General features: G+C 55.0%; 1 protein-coding gene across 2 annotated transcripts; it reads left to right on the top strand.

Moving 5' to 3' along the window:
* Window positions 1-679: 679 nt before the first annotated feature.
* TPPP3 (tubulin polymerization promoting protein family member 3) lies at window positions 680-4,518 on the top strand. 2 transcript variants are annotated; one of them, XM_032486549.1, is made up of 4 exons: window positions 680-835; window positions 3,387-3,580; window positions 3,698-3,851; window positions 3,967-4,518. In XM_032486549.1, the coding sequence occupies exons 2-4, from the start codon at window positions 3,393-3,395 to the stop codon at window positions 4,153-4,155; spliced, it is 531 nt and encodes a 176-aa protein (XP_032342440.1). In that variant the 5' UTR covers window positions 680-835; window positions 3,387-3,392; the 3' UTR covers window positions 4,156-4,518. The 2 variants fall into 2 exon arrangements, with proteins under 2 accessions (XP_032342440.1, XP_032342441.1); XM_032486550.1 differs by having other exon boundaries at window positions 704-845.
* Window positions 4,519-6,337: the final 1,819 nt, after the last annotated feature.

The following is a 6,337-nucleotide window of genomic DNA, read 5'->3' as shown; positions in this document are numbered from 1 at the left end:
GTTGGGAAAGGTCCTGGAAGGCTGCCTGGAGGAGGTTATTTTTCTTGAAGATAAGGTTTGCACTTGGAGAGAGGAGGGGAAGCAGCTTTGGGGCTCCAGAGGCAGCAGCAGGAGCACGGACTGCAAGGTTAACACGAGTAGGGTGGGAATAACCGAGGACGCGGATTTGGGAGATCCAGGAGCTTTTTCCTGGCGGTGGATGGATGTCGGAGTATCAGGATTTGGGGAACGCCACTGGTGTTTCGTTCATTGTTCCCTCCCGCCCCCAGCGATCTGGACTTGTGATTTGGGATGCCACATGTTAATTGGAGACCTGTGGTCTTGAGCCAGCCCTATATCCCATTGTCACTAAGGGAAGGGACCGTCCTGCTCCTCTGCATCCCCGCTTCCCAAAAGGCCATCGGTTTGGATTGCCCCTGGAGGTGGGGACCAGCTTTTAACTTTGGTTGGAGCCTAGAATGGGGGCCATCCGAGGACGTCCGGAATTGTAGGGGTCTGGGCTCCCCGACCAAAAAGGCTAGGGAGCTGCCCCGGGAGCAGCGGGATGAGGCTATCTCAGCAGCTCCAACCCCGTAAAGCGCCGAGAGGGCGGTGTCGGGTGGGTGGAGCCTGCGTGACCTTGGTCACTCTCCCGCTGAGACAGCCACGGGGGTGGGACTCGCCGTCTCCATGGAGACTGAGAAACAAGGGATAATACGGCGGATCCGCCCGGGCTGCAGTCCCGCCCCAGAGCCGGCAGGGAGCAGAGCTGCGGAGCCGCCCAGTCTCCCGCGTCCGTCGGTCCATTCTTGCGTCCTTCTGTTCACCGAACGCGCACTGCAGGAGCAGCCACAAGGTACAAGCCGGTAGGAGACCCCGGCACCGACCACCCTAATCAGTTTTCTGCACGATAAGAAGGGGAAGGGGAAGGGGAAGGGGAAGGGGAAGGGAAGGGAAAGGGGTTGGGTGGGGAAGGGGAAGGGAAAGGGGTTGGGTGGGGAAGGGTGGGGTGGGGAGGGGTTTGAGCGGCCTGGAAGGGGTCTTAACCCCGGACGGTACCGAGCTAAGGACACCAGCTGAGCGGCCCTGCCCCGGGCCCAAGTGTTCCACCCCCACCCCCACGCTGATTGATGACTCCAGCTGTCCCTGTGGGAGCGAGCTTAGCCTGCAGACCCCTGGGACTAGGGCCTGCAACTTGGTGCCACATGATCAGCCCTAAATTACCAAGAATCCATCTTTCCACGGACAGGAGTGAGCACTGGTGCAGGGTCCTGCTAGGCCCCTGGGACAAGCATCCTGTGGCACTCAAGCTTCCCTCAACTTTACCCTTGATGAGCCAAGTGCTGGTCTCCTCTGGGTTCCTGGTGGGAGACTGCAGTGTAGGGAAAGAGGAGTGCCATTTGGAAGGGATTGTTGGCCCACAGAGTTGCTGCAATGTAGGAGCTGTGGGTGTCCCCAGTCCCAGAAACTGCAACTTAGGGATAGGTGACTATGGTCACCACTGGAGGGTTTTCAGTGTTAAGCCCAGTAGTAGTGGAAAAGGGGAATGCAGGCAGGCACCCAGGTGTGGTCACTGGAGGCCCTAGTATAATAGGCAGAGGTGGAAGATAGTTGCTGAGGACACAATTCAGGGTGTGGTCAGGAGGCTGCAGTAGAGGAGGTGGGTGTGCTAAGGGGGTCTCAACACAGGGGTGTGTCAATATAGTATGTAGGAATTTGGAAATGCAAGCCTATGGGTATGAGGACAAGGTGGGTTGTGAGGATATGGTCAGGGGCTACAGGGGTGTGGAGAGAGGGTGAGTTGTGAGGCTCTGGTTAAGGGTCTCAGTAAGGATGTGGGTGTGTGGACAGAGCAACCCAGTCCCAGGGCTTCTGGTGTAAAGATGGAGGTGGCTGAGGTGCAGGGCTGAGGGTGTGGTCAGGGAGGCCTCAGTACCAGGCTGTGTTACATGGAGGGAGTTTCAATGCAGAGCTGAGGGTGTGGGCAGGAGACTGCAATGGGGGCTGTGGGAAAATGTGAGGAAGACCATTTAGTGCAGGGCTGAGGGTATTATGGGGGGGGGGGGCTTGGCACAGGGCTGTTACTATATTGTGTCGGAGGTAGATGCTGAGGGAATGGTCCAGGCCCTCAGTCCCAGAGCTGTGGGTGTGGTCAGGGGACTGTAGTAGGGGCTGTGGGAGAGGGGGGCACTTCAGTACAGGGCTGGTGTGGTCAGGGTGATCTGAGGACTGGGTTAAGGTTGTGGTCAGAGAGAATAAGGCTGAGGGTATGGAGGGCCAGTGCTGAGTGTATACAGCTGTGGGAGTGTGGACTGGTGTGGTGGTGTTCAGGGTGTGGCCAGGAGGCTTGCATGGAGGGCTAAAGGTGCAGACACGGAAAGTGTGCTTCAGTGCAGAGAGAAGGTGTGAGGATTACAGGGCCAAGGCCATTTACTAACAACATGCCTCTGGGGGCTCATAACTCTACAGCCCCGACCCAGGCTAGTCTCCCAATCTCCTAATCTTCCTAAACTCCATAAACTGGGAGGTTACAGCCCCAATGGGTGGCAAGGGGCCAGGAAGCCACGGTTGTACCCCAGGCACTGGGAGTGCTGGTGCCTCACCCGTGAGCCCCTGTTCTCTAGCCCAGCCCAGCCCAGCAGCACTGGGAGCTTCTCCCTGAGCCGCCTTGACACCATCCAGCCCTTAGCAACATTCTCCAAGCAGCACCACCCTCCCTTAGCAACTGTCTCCAGGCTTCACAAACTGTGGCCAGGCCAGCCCCAAGTTCCCCCTCCCCTCATGTTTTTGTTTAACAGCAAATAGTAACAAGGTCCTGGCTAGGCCAGCTGCACCCCTGCCTAGGGCATGCACCCCTGCCCATGCTCTGTCTCCCTTCTCAGCCTGGACTAGGTCTTGCTGGGTCCTCATGACCCTGACAGACACACTGTCCTCATTAAATACCTGCCCAACCATAAGCCTGGCCTGGTCCTGACCCATCTTGGCATGGAATTCCCAGGGAGGGGCCTGCTCTGACACCCTCACTTCCACCCAAGCAGGCCTTGTGACAGGGCCAGACAAAACCATGGCCCCAGCTGCTGCCCTTATAGTCTTTCAGGACAGTGCCACTCTGTTCCCAGCCTGGTGTGAGCATCATGATTTCATCTCTGAACTCTACTCAGAGCCACGCTGGCATTAAGTGACAGGACCTTTCTTCTTGGGGCTCTTCCTCACAGCTCTGGGACCCCGTCAGACACTGGTTTCTGGCCCCTCTCCCTAGGCAGCTCCATCTCCAGCTCTGAGGGTATGTGGCACAAGTGCCCACAAGTTTGATCTTGTAGGTTTTGAGGTAGAGGCATTGATGTTCAGTGCCTTGGGGAGAGGGGAGTGGAGCTTGGCTGGAAGGTGACCAAGATGGGTACCTACAGGGTGGCATGGCAGCAAGCACAGATGTGGCTGGGCTGGAGGAAAGCTTCCGCAAGTTTGCCATCCATGGTGACCCCAAGGCCAGTGGGCAAGAGATGAATGGCAAGAACTGGGCCAAGCTGTGCAAGGACTGCAAGGTGGCTGATGGAAAGGTCGTGACAGGGACTGATGTGGACATCGTCTTCTCCAAAGTCAAGTAAGCCCCAGGCAGTCTCTGTTTTTGATGTTCCCAGAAAGGGAATTGGGTGGGGGGAATGGAACCAGGGAGGATGAGGAAAAGGGGGAAAACTCATGGTGCCCACATACCTGGCAGGGGGAAGTCTGCCCGGGTCATCAATTACGAGGAGTTCAAGAAGGCCCTAGAAGAGCTGGCAACCAAGCGATTCAAGGGGAAGAGCAAGGAGGAGGCCTTCGAAGCCATCTGCCAGCTGGTGGCAGGCAAGGAACCAGCCAATGTGGGCGTCACTGTAAGTGCCCTGCTGGTCTTGGGTGGACACTGAAGGGGATGTGGGGAATCTCGGCTGGGGTTGGAAGGGCTGGGCTCTCTAATCTAGTACCCCTGGGGGAACTCTGTCCAAACAGAAAGCAAAAACAGGGGGTGCTGTGGAACGGCTGACCGACACCAGCAAGTACACGGGCTCCCACAAGGAACGCTTCGATGAGAGCGGCAAAGGAAAGGGCATTGCTGGGCGGCAGGACATCCTGGATGACAGTGGCTATGTGAGTGCCTATAAGAATGCAGGCACCTATGATGCCAAGGTGAAGAAGTGAGGCCTGGGAAGGCCCTCCAGCGTGGATGCCCCTGCCAGAGGCTCAGGCATGGGCCTAAGGGGCACATGGAGCAAGAGAGCCCAGTCCTCTCCTTGCTGGACCTGCCACCCAGCGCTTCCTGCCCAGCCCCATGGGGCCAGCCCACCAGACCTCTGACTCAGACTGCTCTGTGTCCCCTTCCCCTTTCTCTTTCCTTCCTGAGTTCTGTCCATCTGGGGGAGAGTCTGTGCCTATAGCCTCACCACGACAACCTAGCCCTGGGCATGGCTAACCGCTGCCTGCTTGCCTCATATTTAAGCTGCTGCTCTGGCCAAGTGCCTAATTCTTACCCAGACCTCAATAAAGACACCTTTTGTACCAATATGGCCTGGTCAGGTATATGACAACAGGACTAATGACATTCACATCCTGCTGATTCTTCAACCCTGCCTAGAAAAAGACACACACCAGGCCCCTTCCATTAACACAGAGCCAGACTGCCTGAGGGTGCTCCACAGGGAAATCAAAAACCTTTTACTTCAGCCCTGACCCACAGTCCCAACGTTATAGCTTGCTTTCCTGCAATTAGGGCCTCAGCCTCTCTGCTTTCACAGCAGGGGGATGGATGAGACAGCAAATTTGGCCTGGGCTAAGCATTGATGGAGCCGAGTGCCAGGCCTCAACTCTAAGCTTGCTGACAGGTCCCCACTCCAGAGGGCTACCAAGGCACATCATTTTGGGCTGCATCTCAGAATATCAGAAAATGCAGAACCAGGAAGGAACTTTAGACAGTAGATAGTCCAATTCCCAATTTTATAGCCAAGGAAACTCAGGCCCAAAGAGTGAAGAGGCTTCTGCAGAATAGAAACCAGAACCATGCCTCTTGCCTCCCTGGCCAGGCTCTTTCTATCACAGCAAGACCCAATACTGACTTCCAAAAATGAGGCTGGGTAGCCTGGCACCCAAAACCAGCCTTTGACAGGTGAGCAGGATGTCCAACAGGGACAGGCCCTCCCTCTTCTTGCCGATTCCCTCCCATCTGTTCATCATCCTAGGTTGGGAGGAGGATGGGGGCCTCTCTCTATGGTCCTGAGGACTCCTGGGAGTCTCCAGATCAACATTTTCTCCCCCTGAGGCTCCTGATATTAGGCCAGGGCTATTGCCAAGCCTAAGGCTTTGGGGCCAACTCTCCTTCCTTCCTGCTGACAAGTGGTCTGGATGGGACTTAGGGACTGCCCAGGAGAGAACAGCTCTCAAGAGTGTTAGGAAAGGCTTAAAGGGCACATACTTACAAATATATATTTTTCCAGACCAAGATAACAAAGTAAAGCAATACAATTGTTTATTCCCTCATCCCATGAGCTGTTCTAAGATGTTCTTGCCGCAGAGTCCCTTGAGCCCAATGTCACTTGGAGTGGGGGTATAGAGGGGTAGTGTGGCTTGGGATTAAGACTCTGGGGAGGTGAAGTGGGAATTAGAGGGTGGAGATCAGCACCTGGCCACAGCAGAATCTTGCCTAATGGCTGACATCTGTGGCTCCTTCTGACTCTGCTGACCTTGCATTGCTCAGGAAGGGTTTCAGAGAGCTCTACCTCTCCCACCAGCAAATAGTTAAGAGGAATATCTCCTCCAGCCTTGGGGGATTTGTTTGAATTGCAAGTTTATTTAAATGAGCATAATAAGAGTAAAACCTAAATCCTTCTGGCTTGCAATACTAAAATATCCTCATAGTGAAAATAATTTAACTATATTGCAAATTGGTCTGCTCCAGGCTATTAAGCTGCAGGTGAGATTACCATCCAATGTGTAAGGGAGCAGCAGCTTGGCCCCTCCTATGATTGGCAATGTGGCTTAAAGGAGCCCATAGAGAGAACTGGCTCAGTCCTGAAACTCCACCTTGCAGGAGTAAAGCTCCCACTTCTTGAAAAGTGGTTATGGAGCCTAAGGGAAATCAACACCCCCCCGCCCTCTGCCGCCCCAGGTTCAGGAAGACCCTTGGTCCAGCAGAATCTGGTACATGGCAGCGACTGACCAAACAATGCCACTTCAGCCATTGAGTTATCTCTGCTCCACCCTCTTCATGGTGGAAAGCTTTGGGTATCCTTGCTAGCGAAGCCAGGAGGGCAAGGAAGAAAGGTTAGGATCTGTGAGATAGAGCCATTAAAACCCTTTACGTATAGCTGGTGGGAAGGCCAAACTGTCA

This window comes from Camelus ferus, chromosome 9 (genome assembly GCF_009834535.1).
Source record: "Camelus ferus isolate YT-003-E chromosome 9, BCGSAC_Cfer_1.0, whole genome shotgun sequence".
NCBI lineage: Eukaryota > Metazoa > Chordata > Mammalia > Artiodactyla > Camelidae > Camelus > Camelus ferus.
Note: the sequence above shows the minus strand (reverse complement) of the source record. Positions and strands in the feature narration are given on the sequence as shown.